Here is an 18,139-nt window from a genome sequence, read left to right as displayed (position 1 = left end):
TTTCCTTATTCAAACGACATAATCATGTTGAAAGCGGTAGCAGTGATAAAGAGATGTTTAACTCCTCTCTCACTGGAAGTGAGAGAACTATTGCTAAACGTCAAAACCACCTAAACTTTGACAGTTGATCGAGTTCAGGAGGTTTTGACGTTTAGCAATTGGAAACGAGCGATGGCCAGATAGAAATCTTACCAAAAAAATATGTAAACGGAGGGATTTGTTGCATCGTTCAAGACCACCTATAAAAAATGTAAAACAATGAAAATTAAATAAATTTGTGAAATTTAAAGGTATTTGATGAAACGTTTTGTAATTTTAAGCATCATAGTTTTATTTTCAATGGAAAATGATTAAAAACATTTAATGATTGAGAGCTAACAAGCTTAAATCCTATTATTGGGTATTGAAAGGACAAAAGTCAGTTGTTATAATATTCTTTAAAAAGATGTAAATAGTTTCTCCATATAATAAATAACCACTATTTAGTAATTTTTATTCATACTAAATGTTGGGTATTGGGTTGATAAATGCCCAAAAATTGTAATTTTGTTCAATCTGAAGCGCTCTCACACTGGAATAAGTTTAACATCCCTTTATTCCTGGCGGTAGCACCTATACAAGATGATGAAAAACTTTGCATATCTTAATTGGATGAGTGTCAGCTGGAGTGTATCTAATAGTATAGTATTAGTAATTACAGTTTTTTTTTAATTTAACGTAGATACCTCAATAAATAAATAAAAAATGAATAATTCAATTCTTTCTATTCACTTTAGATATTTGCAAATTTTGGAGAAGAAATCTCAAGTCGGACCCAATCACTGTTATTGGGATATTTAAATAACTCAATACTAATTGTTTTAAATCAACTTATTTAAAATGTTATTGTTAATTTAGCTTATATGCATATGTACAAATTGTGTGAATATTATGAATTAGTAAATTAATGTATTTAGTATTGTAAATTATACGTAGTACAACAATATAAACCAAAAAAATAATGTTAATACAGTAAATAGCATACATAAATGTTGTCAAAATATTGATTGTTAAAGAAAATTCAGTTTGCAATATATATATATATATATATATATGTATGTATATAAATGGTAATATTTAAAGGCTTATACTATGTTCGGACCGACATTGAAAACATTTTGAAAACGCATTTGTATGTTGTGGAATCTAATACCACGTTTATACCACGCATTAATCGAATCCGCATCGACTCAATACGCTTTCTTGCCAAGTGTTTATGCAATAGACTTAAAACCGTGTTCAGTGCAACCGCTTTGTAATGCATGTCGAATCAGCTGTTTTCTGTTGATATTCCTTCATTGGTATTAAATTCACCGAGATGAACGGAGAAAACAGTTCTAAAATCTTGCTTTTTACTTTAATGAAAGCGGTGCAAAGAAAGAGATCTATTCGTATAAATCAACATTTGACTGCGGATTCAGATATATTCAAGTTGCTTGACAAAAGAAAGGAAAACTTAAAAGAATTTTGGGTTTCACACAGCAATGTTCCAAATTTATTTTTAACAACCAATGTGCCGCGAATTCGTAGTTTACAGAAAAGGAAACGAAACGACAACTTTTGGTGGACCCTCAAGCAGCCAGTAAACGAAGAGTGCTACTTCGAAGCGTTCCGAATGAGCAAGAAGTCTTTCTTATTGCTTTGTGAAAAACTGGATCCTTTTCTCAGAAGGGACTGTGAGCCGTGCGTCACTTTGCCTCTTCCAACAGATAAACAAATTGCAATCTGTCTATACAAATTAGCATCTTGTGCAGAATATCGGGTTGTCGGTGATGTTTTTGGTGTACATAAAAGCACAGTTCACAAATACTTTCATTTAGTAGTGAGTGCCCTAATACAACTGAAAAATGAAATGATCAAGTTTCCAAAATTGGAAGAGGCATTAATAATTGCAAATGAATTCGAAAAGAAGTCTTGTATTCCAAACATTATTGGTGCAATTGATGGTAATATTCATCGAATAGCTTAAGCTGGTACATAAATATATGTAGCTAGTAAATCTATAAATTTTTCAGGTACCCATGTTCCAGTCTTGCCGCCAAGTGATGGATTCTTAGATTTTATAAATAGAAAAGGATGGCCTTCGATTGTAATGCAAGGGGTCGTAGATAACAACTATTTGTAAGAAGATTTGTAGTAAAACGTACATTTTGGTGTAAATTATTAAACATTTTGTTCAATTAATACAGGTTTACAGACGTCAGCGTGAAGCTTCCAGGTAGTACTCACGATGCGACGGTATTTAAGGAATCAGGATTATTCAAAACTCCTCAACCCGTATTCCAATATACACAAAATTGGTAAATAATATTGAAACGCCTCTATTTCTTGTTGGGGACCCTGCATATCCTCTTCTTCCATGGTTGATGAAGCCATTTATTGGCAACTTAAATGCTGAAGAGGAATCGTTCAATTGCCACTTGAGTTCCGCACGAATAGTGGTAGAAAACGCATTCGGCAGATTGAAAGGACGCTGGCGATGCATTGCAAAACGAATCGATGTCGACCCTGCTTTCGTTCCACAAGTTGTTCTGGCTTGTGCAATTATACACAACTATGTTGAGCAGCAGAAGGAATCATATTTGGAGTTCTGGTCCCAATCCGTCCAAGAAGATATACATTACCCACAGCCACAAGATACTATTACAAGTGAGATGATTAGCGAAAGAAACATCCATCCCAAAGATTTGCGAAATAATATTAAAAATTGGCTGAAAGACAATTATCCTTTACGAACATCACATTTCTAACAATTTTTTCCTACTCATAAACATTTCAGTTAGCGGAATCATACTATTGAATATACTCGTATTATTATATTAATTATATGTATGTGCTAACCCCTATTTCCTTAATATAAGAAAATCGCTGTGTAAACTTTAACAATTTCAAAACGTGTATTAGAAAATTAAAGAGCTCATACAATTCATTAATTAATATGATTTAAAAGTTAACAGCTAATATCAAGGTCATGTTATTTAGCTGGAGATGACTGCGGTGTGGATGCAAAAATACCATTACATTCCGGAGTTGGCGCATCGGCTTGAGAAGTCAAAAAATTACTGAACAATGAATCAGATAGCACTGCACTACGTGATGGAACCCCAATTTGGTGGGGATACCACATTGATGTAAGTGATGGCGGCTGGATCATGCTGACCATGTTTGAAAACATATTAGCTGTCTCACGACGATCCTGTTCCAGCATTTTGGCTATTTCTACGCGATTTTTTTCCAATAATTTTTCCATGGTGCTTAAATAATTTGTGTTCTGCTCCTTTAATGCGCCGATTAAATTGTCCTGAGTCTGCTTCCAGTCTTTGGCAAAAGACTCCATTACCCTTTGGTAGGTTTTCTTTCCTGAAACTTGAAAATGATTGATCAATCAAAACTAGAAGTAACCAGGTCTACATACTTGGATTTTAAAAAAAAAAATACTTGGATTAATAAAATTTTTTCACTTTTGGTATAAATAATGCGGACAAATCGAAAAGCTCAAATAAATATACGCTTAACTGACAGAGCTTGCCGGTTTTCAGTTATTTGCAAAAAAATAAGTTCTTAGCAAAGTTTTTCAATAAATATTAATTGCACAAGTAAAGTCAAAGTTAATTGTTGCTTTATATTTAGATTTGGTTAAGATAAATACGAAATAACACAATTTACTAGATTTTCCAGTTTGTTCATGATATAAATTATGCATTTTCAATAAGAAAAATATCTGGCAGCCCTGTTCACTTGACTGCCATAAGGCAATCAGCTGATTTTGTCTTTGTTTCGATAACGTGAGGTGTTTATACGCACCTTCTAACCGAAGCGAGAAATGAAATACCGATTGAAAAATGAGTGCGAGTGAACACACATGATCATTTCAAAGCGTCTTTAAAATGAGTTTATACATACGTTTTGAAGTATAGTGTATTCGGTGAAACCGTATTATGCGTTCGTATAAACAAGGTATAAGTCGTTCGGACCGACAATGTGTGTTTTCGATGAGTTTTCACTGACAACTATCAATAACGGCATTCTATTGCTCTTGCAAGATTGCTCGATGACACAAAAAGCAAAAATCCTATACCGAAATATGCAAGCCAAGGAGTGCACCCATTGCAGAATGTAGTGATATATTATGGCACGAAAATAAACGTGGGTTTTGGTCTGACATAGTATTTATAGCTATTGCAAATAATTTTCCGGGTCTGTTTGTTGTTGTGCTGTTGCACCAAAAGGAAAATTCTGCAATTTCTGCACCGTGCAAAGTTTTGCGAGAGCAAGAGAATCCCCCTAATATGAGAATATCAAGCGACAGCTGTTTTGTGTATGGAATGCAAACAAATATCAAAAACATCGGTTAAACTAGAGCAGGCACCGATTATAATGAGTGGAATGTAAGTTTTCAAGTAGTTTTCAGCGAAAACTGTGTTTTCGTTTGATAGATTTTACATGGACGAAAACACAAGTTTTCGTGCGAAAACCAGGGCCCGAATCGCGGCACACGTTAACGAGCGAAATTAATGATTTTTTTTTGTTTTCGGATCGTTGTACTCGCTATCGAATAGGAACTTTCAAAATTTGAAATTTTCTCATTCGATAACGAGTTCTCGTTTGTACGAAAGGATCGAAATTTCATTCGTTAGCTATTTGAGACAAGTTATAGCACAAATTAAATAAAACAAGAAAAAACGTTAACTTCGGTTGTACCGAAGCTAAATACCCTTCACAGGTGCATTACTGTTAGTAACTATGTGTTCAGTTTGTATGGAAGCTATATGCTATAGTAATCCGTTCTAAACAAGTTTTTTAGAGATTACATTTTTGCCTTAAATAATAACATATACCAAATTTCGTGAATATATCATATCAAATGTGAAAGTTGTCCATACAAGAACTTGATTCCGATCGTTCAGTTTGTATGGCAGCTATATGCTATAGTTAACCGATCTGAACAAATTTTTCGGAGATTACATTGTTGCCTTAAAAAATAACATATACCAAATTTCGTGAATATATCTTGTCAAATGTGAAAGTTGTCCATACAAGAACTTGATGCCGATCGTTCAGTTTGTATGGCAGCTATATGCTATAGTTAACCGATCTGAACATTTTCTTCGGAGATTACATTGTTGCCTTAGAAAATACCATATACCAAATTTCGTGAATATGTCTGGTCAAATGTGAAAGTTTTCCATACAAGCATTTGATTCCGATCGTTCAGTTTGTATAGCAGCTATATGTTATAGTGGTCCGATATCGGCCGTTCCGACAAATGAGCAGCTTCTTGAGGAGAAAATGACGTTTGCAAAATTTCAAAAAGATATCTTAAAAACTGAGAGACTAGTTCGTATATATACAGACAGACGGACAGACGGACAGACAGACAGACGGACATGGCTAAATCGACTCAGCTCGAAATACTGATTATTTATATATATACTTTATAGTGTCTCCGACGATTCCTTCTGGGTGTTACAAACTTCGTGACAAACTTAATATACCCTGTTCAGGGTATAAAAATTTGAATATATCAGCTAAAAGTAATCCGAGGGGCAAAATGTAAGTTCTTTTTCATTTATTTAGTTTATGTAACATGTAATATAATTATAACTAATAATTTAAGGACCACTGTAAACAAAATAAATATGCGTAAAAAAAATTTTAGGAGTGACTTTATGCTAAAGCATGAGGACTTGGCAAAAAATATTTTGCCTAATTGTGGGCAAGACAAAGTTGCAGCAAATAAGCTGACTTTAAAACTGAAGGCTGCCGGACCACCGATGAAGATGCTAAATCTTGGCGAAAAGTAAGATGAAGATAATGGATTATTAAAATAATACTAAAATACAAAAATAGGTATTTGCTGATCAGAAGCACAACATAAAAAAGGAAATTTCTTTCAACAAAGCCTCGAAACAAAGGACTGGTGGTGGTCCGTACGAGGAAAAGGTATTAACTGCAGCAGAAGAGCAACTCCTCCAGCTACGGGGATAGATGTTGCTGTAGAAAGGTTGACCGTAGTAAAATCTTTTGGAAATGTAGAGCCCGAAGAAGGATTAAATGAGTTGGTAGAAATGATTATAGATAGCGAGGAAGAAGGAGATCCGACACCATGCACCAGTCGCAGTGCGACAAAATCACGTAAAGCGAATTCAATTATTATCTAAAGAAAACATAATATGATTTCTAATTTTATGACCACTTTTAGTTAATTGGGTCTCATTTCCGGTATCTATTTCTGTATCATTGTTTTCATTTACAAAATATCTGCAATATGTTGAATTTTTAAATTGTGTGCAGATGTTATGCAACGCTGCACATACATTGCCGAACTTTGCCATCTTTTCAGGACTATACCGACTTCTTTTATCATTACTTAAAATTTTCCACCGGCCTTTCAGTGTACCAATGGTTCGTTCAACAATACAGCGTGCTTTTGCATGGACAAAGTCGCTGCTAATTTAAGAATTGGTGATACTGCGGTTGATAAATGCCCGTTAAATTCTATTTCCGATACGATGAATGTAAATGCGTCTTTGGTCAGTCTAAATCGCTTCCTGAATCTGTAAATGATTTAAAATAATAAGATCTATACCAAGTTAAACGGTGTAATTTAAAATGTTCTTACGCTGCTTCAGGTAAAGCCATGGGATTACTTTTGGGGAAGAATTTAGTATACCATCCCAGGATTTCGGGAATAAAATGGGTATGGTCGGATAGAGGAGATTCTCCAGATCACGAATATATATGGTTATAGCCGCAGGAAGCTTATAGTTTTCGAGATATGCGCGTTTTAAGTTGAAAATTTGCAATATTTTAATTACATATTTTCGATATATAAAATTAATTTTGCACTTATATTTTTCACTTTTATATACACTAACACATCACTTATTCATTTGCACACATTTATTTTATATAATATAGTGCAAAAATAACTTTTAATACGCATTTAAATTATTGTTGAATTTGATTATTTAAGAATAACAAATGAATTACAAACTGTCATATAATCAGTGTTACCTTATCAACATCATTTGTAAAATAACTAAATGAAATAAAGGGCACAGATTATACCCCAAATACGAAAATCAACAACCTATAAAAAACAATAACCCTGGTCGGTCCAACACCAGGGTGTATCAGAATTTTTCGCGTTGAACATAAAATATAAAGAAATTATTTAAATTTAATAAAACAAACGTGTATTAAGGCTTGTATATAAATTTTATTGCCTCTAATAATTTGACGAAAGGATCTTCGTGTCTATTGGCCACATTTTTCCGCCAAACATACTCAAAAATTAGGTCGGCGAAGTTTTCGGGATTGTTGTGGTTGTTCCTCGCAAAAAACCTTTTAATCACACGCCACTGGGACTCTATACGCTGCGTATGCGTTCCATCTGCAGCCACAAATGGATTGTCTAAATCGCTGTGATTTACTTTTCGGTGCTCATACCCGTGATTCGCCAAACCATCGTACGCCTTCCAGCAATCTGTGCTTAATGTAGTTCCTGGCGCAACATGCTTCTTAATCAGGGGTATGAGCACCTCCGCAGACCTAACATTATCTGGGCATACCTCCAGCCGCAGGTCGTCGCTCCCATCCTCAATCATCCCCAACACCCAGTGACCTTCCACACTCCTGCCTAAAATGAGAAAACATATAAGTAAGTACCTAATATTGTATATTTTTAACCTTACCTTTATTAAATTTCCTCTTCCCGAATTTGTTTTCATCAATTTGGACCTTTTTGCCAGGGCCACCTATTTTACCTACCGCCTTCTGATTTTCCACTTGTTATAAAACTACCGCTTCGCGACAGTAATTATACCAGTCACATATGGTAGCGCTAGATAAAATAGATTCCCTGACAATACTGTTTTTCCTTACTACGTCATGCGACCAGTGCGATGCGTAGCAAAACATTAAGTAAAAAAACTTGTGGTAATGGTATTCTAACATTTTCCAGCCAGGTGCCCGTGGATCGAGATATTCCGGAACGCATTCGGCAAGATCCTTTTCGGCACCTAAACGTACCGACGGTGCTATTTCCCGTCATGGAGAGCACCATCGGCAGTCTATGCACCCTGCAAGTCCTTCCTCTGGCAATGAGACCCTCCTCTTCGCAGAATAATATGCAGCTCTCCTTTGTTTGAAATGTGTTGAATATTTTTGAAATATTCCACATTCTCTTCACCTCTGACACGCTCAATTTGTTTGATTTGCGAACATTTATAGTCGCTTCTTGTTTCAGATCTACATATAATTGTAACAAAGTATTAGAAACAATGATTCAAATATTCTTTTCAATATTTAATTTATCATACCTGATGAATTATTTTCCATTTTTTTCAAAAATATTTCCGTAATTTTAATAAAAATTAATATAATTATATGTCCACACAACTTAATCTTCCAAACACGAAATAATTATAAAAATGCCAAATAAAAGCAACGGTACTTTGCTTTAAAAGTAGCAGTACTTATATCTGTTAGATCGCATTGATGTTAGAGTGGTTGTTATGCCCTCAACGACATTGCTACTTCTTTGCGCAGAACTCCTTTTTGCGCAGAACTCCTTTTTGCGTGGGCGGCCTTCGGCCGCGCTTCAAAAAAATAACCCTGGTCGGTCCAACACCGGGGTGAACCAAATTTTTTTCGCGTAGAACTCCTTTTTGCGTGGGCGGCCTTCGGCCGCGCTTCAAAATAACCCTGGTCGGTCCAACACCGGGTATATAAATTTTTTCTCCCGTAGAACTCATTTTTACATTGGCAGCCACTTAAATTTTTATAATTTTTTTAATATTTATCAACGATTATGTTTCCTGTATTTAGGGTATAATATTACTTTATATATATTTTTTTTTATTTTAGTTTGTAAGTATTTTACTATAGTAACACTGATTATTTGCCACATTTATTTTTACAAATGATGTCGATAAGGTAACACTGATTATATGACAGTTTGTAATTCATTTGTTATTCTCAAATAATCAAATTCAACAATAATTTAAATGCGTATTAAAAGCTATTTTTGCACTATATTACATAAAATAAATGTGTGCAAATGAATAAGTGATGTGTTAGTGTATATAAAAGTGAAAAATATAAGTGCAAAATTAATTTTATATATCGAAAATATGTAATTAAAATATTGCAAATTTTCAACTTAAAACGCGAATAACTCGAAAACTATAAGCTTCCTGCGGCTATAACCATATATATTCGTGATCTGGAGAATCTCCTCTATCCGACCATACCCATTTTATTCCCGAAATCCTGGGATGGTATACTAAAGCCGACCCAAAAAAACACCTTAGGGTTCATTTTTTTGGCTGCAAAAACTAAATTTAGTAAATTTATATACAAACATATAATAAATTTTAATATTTACGTTCAATTCAAATTCAAATAATTTTTTCTTTTGTTTTGTTTCGTTATTCGCAAATGTCATTTAGAGCTACACCAGGGAAGTTATTTCATAAAATTTCTATTCATTTCGCATCGAGTGCAACGATCCGCACACTCGACACGTTACGAAATTTCATTCGATACGATTACTTGCTCTTTCTTTCTTTAATGATGTGGCTGTTGTGTATTTTGTTAATTCATCGATGCTTATGAAGTACAATACGTTTCTTTGTGAGTACCAAATATCAAAATGAACAATTTCATTATGTTTCTTAGGAGTTTCCGTAATATTTAAATTATATTTGATAGGGTTTCTATCGAACTTCACTTTATTGCATATTTCACAAGTATTGATGTATTTCCTTTTGTAGTTTGGGGTAGTAGTGTGTTTTCTTTATTTCCTCAAATATTTCATTTATTCCCCTGTGATTATTTTCCAGGTGTTTCTCGTCTATCAATGTTAAAAGTTCTCCTTTGTCTATTACATCCTTTAAAATTATGTTTGATTTCATTATTTTTAGATTTGCATTATTTGCGAAAAATTGTATGTATATATAACTTCGAATTTGTAAAAATAATTTGTCATCTGGGCAGTAAATTACGATTAATCCTTTGTCGGGTAGATTCTCTTGCATTATTTTTAAAATGTCACTTTCAAGTGTTACGTTTATTATGTTTCTTATTTTCCTTTGATGTATTATTTTCTTTATTGATTGTCTTTGCGCTCTTTGAATTATAAGTTGATTTTTTTTATATACACCCAACTCTTTTTTTACACGATTTCTTTTTACACGAATATGAAGTTACACGGTTGAGAAAAAAAATTTTAATGTACTGCGGTTTTTAACCCACTGTCTTGTAATTATGTTTGTTTTTACCACACTTAGCACCATTGCTGAAATGAACATACATAGAAGTAACTGGGAAATCCCCTTATTCTATAACTCTTAATTACACATTTTTTGGCATGATATTTACATTGCTGAAATGGATATCTCCAGCGATGATACCGACTTTAGTCCAGTTCGTCGCAAACAATGGCGCTTGTTATCAAGTAGTAATTATGTAGCAATGTTCATGTGTTTTCCTTATTTCTATTCTGATTTGTCTGTTCTTAGTTCTGGATTAACAGATTTCTATTGTTCTTTGCTTAATCTATCAATTATTCAAAAGTATGAATTATGTATTTTAAGTTTTAATGCTCAATAAAATGCCATATGAACATAGAATTTGTATGCATATCTGAAATTTTATAGTTTTCAACAATTTTTACACGGTTTTTCGAAGTAAATATAGTTCTTTATTTAATCTTACACGTGATATGGAACGTATCCCCCCTTTTTCTACAGGAAATGTCTCTTTTTTACAAGGTTTTTTTTACACGGATTTCTGAGGAATGTATCTACCGTGTAAAAAAAGAGTTGGGTGTATTGATTGCGTTGTACACTGAATCTGTCATCACCATTGAATATTTCGTTTAAATTCAATTCCATCATATTATTATTTTTATAATTTAGTCTGCTTAGACCATTTGCAATATAATTTTTCTTTTCTTTTATATAATTAATATCGAAATCGAATTCATTTAGTTTTATTTTCCATCTTTGGAGTTTAGCGTTTGCTTCTTTTGAGTTGTTCAGCCAAACTAATTGTCTATGATCAGTTTTAATAACGAAGTGTCGGCCAAATAAGTACGGACGGAAGTATTTCGTTGCCCAAACCATTGCAAGTAACTCTTTTTCTATCGTACTGTAATGCCCATACAAAGTACGACTGGCAAATGAAATTGTTTTGCTATCTTGCATAAGGGCTTCTCCTAGAGCAAAGTTACTAGTATCTGTGACAAGAGTAAACATTTTTGTAAAGTCTGGGTGGATAAGAAGGGGATCGTTTTTAATCAACATTCTTAATTTATCGAACGAATCTTTGTAGTCCTTGTCATTAACGTTCATTTTTGTGCTCTTTTTTAAATACTTTGTTAAATGATATGCGATTTTTGAGTAATCATTTATGAATTACCTGTAATATCCCGTAATACCTAAAAATGATTTTATTTCCTTAACGCTTTTTAGAAATAGAATCCTTTCTATTGCTTCCACTTTTTGAGGGTTTAGTTTAATACCATCTTTTGTAATCAAGTGACCTAGGAAATTTGTTTCTTGTCTTAGGAAATCGCATTTATTTAATTGGATCTTTAGATTTTTTCTTTTATTCTCATTAAAATTTTGCTCAATGATTCTAGGTGCTCTTCTACGTTTGTAGAAAATACTAGTATATCGTCCATGTACACAATGCAAATTTTGTCGATATATTCTTTTAATATATCATTCATTAGCCTTTGGAACGTTGCCGGTGCATTTCGCAACCCAAAGGGCATTCTTAGATTCTTGGGGCTGTTGCAAGGACTAGAGGATGCTCTAATTATACCTTGGGTGAACATTTGGCCTATTTGCTTCTCTATTTCCGGTTTGTGTACTTCTGGGTATCGGTAAATTTTAGAGTATTTTGGTTATTATTTTATGTTTTGTTGAACTTGTAAATGTTAAATTATCTTCTTCGTTGTAAAATACGCTTTTATATCTTTTTAGTATAATATAAGTATATTTTTGTATATACCGTTAAGGTGATTGGTGTCAATGAATTCTGTGACATACATACATATTTATCTTTTATATCATTATTGAAGATTTACACCTCATTGCCTTTATAGCTCAATTTTTTTATATATACTTCTTTTTCTTTTGTTAGATAAAAGGTTAGTATTGTTTTATTTGTTTTTAAAATACTGTTTGGGTAGTCTATTATTGCATTTATCATCCTTAAGATATTGTTACCAATAAGTCTATCAAAGTTCTTGAGGAGCATTGGCGGCAAACGCGCGGTATGAGACCTGCCAAGCTGCTAATGGGAGGATAAAATTTGAGTAGGTTCAAGGTTATAATAAACCTCCCCAGGAACAAACTCAGGCTACTGGTCGCATGGTATACCGGCCACTGCAAGTTGAATAGGCACCTGTACAACATGGGCCTATCGTCTTGCGTTAACTGCCGGTTCTGCGACTTGGAGCCCGAAACCCCGGAGCACCTGCTGATTGACTGCGCAGCAGTCTGCAGACGCAGGACTAAGGCCCTTGGATCAATGTTTCCAGATAGGGATCGCATAGCCTCACTAGCGCCTGGAAGTCTATTGAACTTCATCAATGCGCTGGGGCTAGGTGAGTCTATGTAAGTTAGGAGAGGGCACAATAGACCAAAGGTCGCGGTGCATTCCTCGTATTGAATCAATCAATCAATCTATCAAGTTCTTGTTGAAATTACATTCAAGGAATTAACATTTGAATACTTTTTCATTAAATTATTTAAATCTGCAAGGATTCATAACTTCCGTTTTTCTTAACATTGGTGTGACTTACAATCTACTTTAATCTTCCATTTCAGGTTACAAATATTTTCGTGGATCAGGCTGAACTCTGCTCCAATGCCAATGATGAAATATAACATTCTTATGGGTGTATCTATTATTATATAGAGTAATTGTTTTGTGAATCCCATGAAAATTTGTATATGCATTGCCAATATCTGGTTCTGGTTTATCTCGATTTTATATTGCAGACATATTATAACTTCCTGGTTGGTTATAATTTCGCGTTTGATTCCCGTCTCTTTGTTGATTAAAGTTTCTTCGTGAGTCAAAATTTCCCAGTTGGTTATAATTTGTGTTTGTTGTTTTTTTTGTCATTCTAGTTTGGCTTGATCCGTTACCACTGTTATAGTTATTACCTACATTTCTTGCGACATAGCCATTTTATTATTGTTATTTTTCTTTCTTGGGACATAGCCACCATTATATCTGTAGTGTGCATATTATTATTATATCTATTATAACTACTGTTATAAGCGAGAATATTATTTATAATTTGGTTGGGATGCTTCTTTTGTTGCCCTAGCGCTGCGAAGCCTTCATGTCTAGCTTCTAATATTATTTTTAATGCCTTATCTAGGCTATCCGGGTAGCTTGCTTTAATCATAATTTTAGTGGGTTCCGGGAGATGTTCCTTAAATGAGCGCTATCCTATTAACTTCATTCGTTGAGAAATTATGCGCTAATATTCCATTATGGAGTTTAGTTCTATTGTTGTGTCGAGACTGATAAGTTCCGCTGAATTTTTCTTTTCCCCGCAATTGCTCAAAAGTATTTTTTCAATGTTTCCCAATCACTAACTTGTCCATATCTGCCAATTATTTTCCTAGTTTTTCCTACGCATCTTCCTTTCAGATAATTGAATACAAATTTTTGATTTTTTGGAATAAAAAGGTAATATTGCGGGTAGTACGGATATGACTTCAATTTGCCTAATAAAACCCGTTAAATGGTTCGGATCTCGGCCGTCAAATTCTGCAATTCCATTAATACAGTTTAAAATTACTTGAAAGAATGGTATGGTGGATGCTTCCATTTTGAGAGAATTTTGTTTCAAATTTGTTTTGTGTAGGAAGTTCCTACTGTATATTTTAATTGATCTTATACGGTTTGAGAGGTGCGGGCTACTCTTGTAGTGAAGACACTTATCTAACAGTTTCAAAACAATTTTAGTCGAGACGTATTAAAAATTTTATCGTTACAGTTTTGGAGTCACTGTTCTAGTGAAACATTATAGGGCAATTCACAATATCGTGCAAATGGTCTTGCATATTTGCAATTGCGAATTCGCTGTACATTTTGTTAGCGTAACACCCTTATTATTTGTTTTCGAGTTTGCAACAATCGGTATACACCCCATTGGATTGAAATTTGTTTTGCTTTACACTATTGTGCGATAATTTTTACACATTGCTATGTATTTTATTACTTATTCTAAAAAATTTACGATATATCTGTATTTATTTGTTTTCTTACTCTTATTTGGTTCTGTTGTTTGGTACTGCTGTTACTTTTGTTGCCGCTATTGATGTTGTTGGAATTGTGATTGCTGTTACTACTGCTATTGTTGTTGCTGTTGACGTTTTTGTTCTTGTTATTGCTGCTGCTGTTGATAATGTTGTTTTTTTTATTGTTGCTGCTGCTGTTGTTAACGCTATTATTTAGGCTTACTAATTACCACTCTGTTTTCATTTTGTTTTGTTGCGCAATTTTAACTTTGTTGATTATTAACTTTGTTTACTTATTTATGAAATCTTGACTATTGATGTTGCTCAATTTGTTATTTTCGTGCTTTTATTGTTGCTTTATTATTATTTATAATATTAATTTCCATAAATCAGTGCTGAGTGGGTGTAATTTTTAGTCCCCGTCGCCAGTTTTGGTGTAAAAAATTTAAAATGGGATACCAAAATCTTTGTTGGTATTCCTCACTTATAAGTTTTACTTGTCACTAGGGAATAAAATTCAAGCTTCTTTGCTTAGCTCTTTATTCTTACTCTCTATATATTAAATACCAAAATTGTTTATTTTAGAAAATATTTTCATATTTTTTTTAAACGATTTTTAACGAAAAAAACAAGATTTTCGGACGATAGCCGCGGAACTACTGAATAATAATCCATTCGATTTTTTTATTTCAGACAACATGAACAGCCGCTATCACCATGACCAGTGAACTACTTTTTTTTGTTGGGGACTACTTTGATAAAAAAAAAAATCAATATATTAAAAATGTAAAAAACGAAAAAAAAAAATTTTTTGTACATTTCAAAATACAAATAAAAATATGTATATTAAAAAATTAAGAAGATTGAATTTTGTTGTCGCAAAAAAAAATTTTCCTAAAAAGTGGTAAAATGTATGCATTCACATGAGAGTACCCCCTTAAGTATCTAATTTCATAATGCATAAAAATTTAATTATTTGCTTGATCAGCAAAAATGTGTGACCAAGTTGTATTCGCTTGAAGAAAGAGTTCTTGGTTGAAGTATTTCTTGAAGTGCATGTTGTTTATTTATGCATTTATGTATGTATTTGTCAATATTCCTCCTCTGGAGAAGCTCCCCTATTAGCTCATACTACATTTGTACCGAAATCGTGTTTTTTTACCCGACCGCGAAAGCAATCGGGATCGTGCCCACATTTGCTTCGCTTCCTTATTCAGTCTGGAGAGAGCAGTACAAAAATTTTCACGCAACATTATTGCGTCAAAAAAAATTCTATGTAGACTATCGAAGTACGTTTTCGTTTCTGTATACAAATTAAAGGATTTATTATGCTTTTCCTTCTCATCTCAAAAGAGTCCCGACACAATCGGGGTCGCGTAAGCTTGTGTTCTACCATTCTTGGGTTTGAAACAGTGCTACAGGGTGTGTTTTGTACATATGTACATTTGAAAACATAAAAAATTATGGGCTTATTCGAGCTTGGCAGTACTGCGCAATATTGCGCAAACATCATATTCGATGTAAAAATGTGGCAACTCGTGCAAAAGTCAGACGTTCGAGCGAGTAAAAATTTGACTCTTGATGCGCGCCAAATGTCATCATTCTGCATCAAAAATGTTTGTACTGCGCGCAAATATAAAAGTCAAGGAAATATTCTGAATACCAATTCAAAATTGAAAAAAGCATACACATATCTACATATGTATATATGTAGTAATGGAAGAAGAGAGGTAAGTAAAAGTGGTATTTATTGAATTTAATAATATATAGTATATTAATTCACTTGAATATCGAAAAATACATCATCGTGATTTATACTTTCAGCGAAAAGTTAAAGTCACCGATTACAAAACTACTAGTAAGGTCCCGACTTAACCTGGAGCCCGAGTTTGCTGGCGGGAAAAAGAAAAAGACCGTCCTATGGGGTAAGGTGCTCGAAAATATGCGTATCCGGTTCTGTCGCAAACAAAAGAATTTATACAGAGGAAATTTTAAATTTGTTTGCGACGTAGAAGAGAATTAAAAAACGCAACGACGCGACAGGTCGTCGGACAACCAAAAACTATTGCACATGAAACATTGGATTTTTTTTAAGAAGAAGCGCGGAAAGAGCAGATTCGGCACGAAGAGACTATGAAGATCGAAAAATTGATGGTTGACAAGGAAAGGATTAAAGCAATGTTGGAGTGCCAAAAATAAAAAGTGTTCATTTTATAATAAACTTTATGTTTATATTAATTTAATATATATTTTTATTATAGTAAGAATGAGTTCCTATTTTCAATAAAAGAAATATTTATTAATTAATTAATGTTTTTTTAAAAAAGAAACAGAAAATGGTTTAGTAGTCTAGGGTAGGTGATTTTAATTAAATTAACTGATACTCGTATAACAAGATTTTAATCAATTAATCATTTATTTGATATGTACATATGTATATACATTATTGAAATAATACTTCTATGAAATAAATAGCAATTTCAAGTTATTTCGTATGATAATTCCTTCATTATTGTCATTTATATTTTCAGGTAGTTCAATCATATCTTGATCATTTGAATTTTCTAAATTTTCAGGCATACTCGTATGATTGTCTTCAGAATGAACCGGATTGCTTCGCAGTATAAAATTATGTAAAATTGCGCAAGCTAATATCACAGTTGATATGTCTTCTATATTGCGCATATCAATATGATTCAATATTTTGAACTTAGCCCTGAAAATTCCAAATGTTTGCTCGATAAATATTCGGGTTGAGCTCATATAATAGTTGAATTGTTTTTCCTCTCTGGAAAGATGTCCGTTAACTCTGAAAGGAGCAATTAAGTATTTGAAACAGGATATGCTGAATCGGCTAGAATAATTGCATCTTTCGGAAGTTTTATTTGTCCAGATGTGATCCCTTTGTAAAGTGGACTATTTTTCCATACATTGGCATCATGACAGCTACCTGGATAGCCGATGAACACATCTAAAAAACAGAACTTACTGTAGCATATGGCCTAAATAATTGAATATATAGTATAACACTTATCTTAAATTAGATCTATTAGCCAAGTACATACCTGCATAATAACTGAAAAATTTCCTTTACGGTCATAATAACTAATTGCATCTGTTTGAGGAGTGTTAATTTTGAAATGCGTTCCATCTAAGCATCAACATATTTCGTTTTTAAGTTTGTAGATTGTCTTGATTGTTTTGAGGAAAAGTTTGTGGGCAGTTCCTTGCCCAACATTAAATCTATCGGCAAGCTCACGATATGTGACTCTTCTATTATTTAGCTTCCAAAGAGTCATATGCAAGGAATGTTCCACGGAATATTCACCGTGTGGTGTTGACCAAAATGGTTCTAACGCATTTTTCAAGTCCTAAGACAAATTAATTTATTTATCAGGTACTTCCACAAAGTAAACAACAATACTTACTGCAAATGTTTCACGAGTCATGCGAAAATGCGTGAAATATGTCTCATCATGGTACAATGGAATTGTTTTCCAAACCTTTGTCATCTTCGTCACTGTTCTCTTTTTTGAAATTTCAGCGAGGAAGACCTCCACTCCGTTGGAAGGACCAAGTGGAAAAGGACCTGACTTCGCTTGGAATATCCAATTGGCGCCACGTAGCGAAAAGAAGAAACGACTGACGCGCTGTTGTTAACTCGGCTATAATCGCGTAATCGGTGTCTACGCCAATTAAGAAGAAGAAGAACTCCTTTTTGCGTGGGCGGACTTCGGCCGCGCTTCAAAAAAAACAACCCCTGCTCGAACAACGCAGAAAGGAGTACTACGCAAAAGTACTACAGTCACCCCGGGTATTCGCTC

At 33.6% G+C, this 18,139-nt stretch overlaps 2 protein-coding genes, 1 long non-coding RNA gene and 1 pseudogene across 3 annotated transcripts; 1 reads left to right on the top strand and 3 right to left on the bottom strand.

The window, feature by feature from the left end:
- Positions 1-1,220: 1,220 nt before the first annotated feature.
- On the top strand, positions 1,221-2,902 carry LOC120780535 (protein ALP1-like). Its single transcript, XM_040112794.1, has 3 exons — positions 1,221-1,985; positions 2,055-2,160; positions 2,229-2,902. The coding sequence occupies exons 1-3, from the start codon at positions 1,358-1,360 to the stop codon at positions 2,341-2,343; spliced, it is 849 nt and encodes a 282-aa protein (XP_039968728.1). The 5' UTR covers positions 1,221-1,357; the 3' UTR covers positions 2,344-2,902.
- Positions 2,903-3,001: 99 nt separating this feature from the next.
- LOC120780933 lies at positions 3,002-14,640 on the bottom strand. The gene is made up of 2 exons (XM_040113164.1): positions 14,344-14,640; positions 3,002-3,405 (listed from the first exon to the last, which is right to left on the bottom strand). The coding sequence occupies exon 2, from the start codon at positions 3,374-3,376 to the stop codon at positions 3,014-3,016; it is 363 nt and encodes a 120-aa protein (XP_039969098.1). The 5' UTR covers positions 3,377-3,405; positions 14,344-14,640; the 3' UTR covers positions 3,002-3,013.
- LOC120780932 lies at positions 7,196-8,371 on the bottom strand (annotated as a pseudogene).
- A 2,069-nt stretch (positions 14,641-16,709) lies between the features above and the next one.
- Positions 16,710-17,903, bottom strand: LOC120780548. Its single transcript, XR_005705903.1, has 3 exons — positions 17,744-17,903; positions 17,381-17,686; positions 16,710-17,286 (listed from the first exon to the last, which is right to left on the bottom strand). It is a non-coding gene; the product is annotated as an uncharacterized LOC120780548 (long non-coding RNA).
- Between the last annotated feature and the right edge of the window lie 236 nt (positions 17,904-18,139).

This window comes from Bactrocera tryoni, unplaced genomic scaffold (assembly GCF_016617805.1).
Source record: "Bactrocera tryoni isolate S06 unplaced genomic scaffold, CSIRO_BtryS06_freeze2 scaffold_25, whole genome shotgun sequence".
NCBI lineage: Eukaryota > Metazoa > Arthropoda > Insecta > Diptera > Tephritidae > Bactrocera > Bactrocera tryoni.
The sequence above is the reverse complement of the archived record's forward strand: the minus strand, read 5'-3'. Positions and strand labels throughout refer to the sequence as shown.